The following is a 362-nucleotide window of genomic DNA, read 5'->3' as shown; positions in this document are numbered from 1 at the left end:
ATCTGTTGGTAATAGAAAACAATAAAATGAAGCCATAGTGGATATGTATATATACATGTACTTAACTCCAGAAGGTTAATAATTTGATTGGTTTACAGACATGATGGAAGAGGTATTCAGAGTCTGCCAGAGCTTGTGCAAGTTGTTAGCGGGCAGTACGAAACACTGGCGACAATGCTCCGAGAAGAACTAGATGAGGGACAGATTGAAAATGTCTTTAAGGTCATAAAACTTCTCCCTTTGCTCAATGTCAATGTGGCTGTGCGAGGTTGGTGGGCTAACACAGAGAATCAGTCAGAAGCCAGAGTCAACATCAGGAGCACAGGTTTGTAGAAACTGTACTTATGACTAGTAATTTATAC

General features: G+C 40.1%; 1 protein-coding gene across 1 annotated transcript in view; it reads left to right on the top strand.

Annotated features, from left to right (window-relative positions):
* Positions 1-362, top strand: part of LOC119594306 (activating signal cointegrator 1 complex subunit 3-like) — a 28,924-nt gene that overhangs the window by 27,176 nt on the left and 1,386 nt on the right. The window contains exon 40 of the mRNA XM_037943365.1: positions 99-325. Coding sequence (XP_037799293.1) covers positions 99-325 — 227 coding nt within the window. The remainder of the gene's footprint in view (positions 1-98; positions 326-362) is intronic.

This window comes from Penaeus monodon, chromosome 33, assembly GCF_015228065.2.
Source record: "Penaeus monodon isolate SGIC_2016 chromosome 33, NSTDA_Pmon_1, whole genome shotgun sequence".
NCBI lineage: Eukaryota > Metazoa > Arthropoda > Malacostraca > Decapoda > Penaeidae > Penaeus > Penaeus monodon.
The sequence above is the reverse complement of the archived record's forward strand: the minus strand, read 5'-3'. Positions and strand labels throughout refer to the sequence as shown.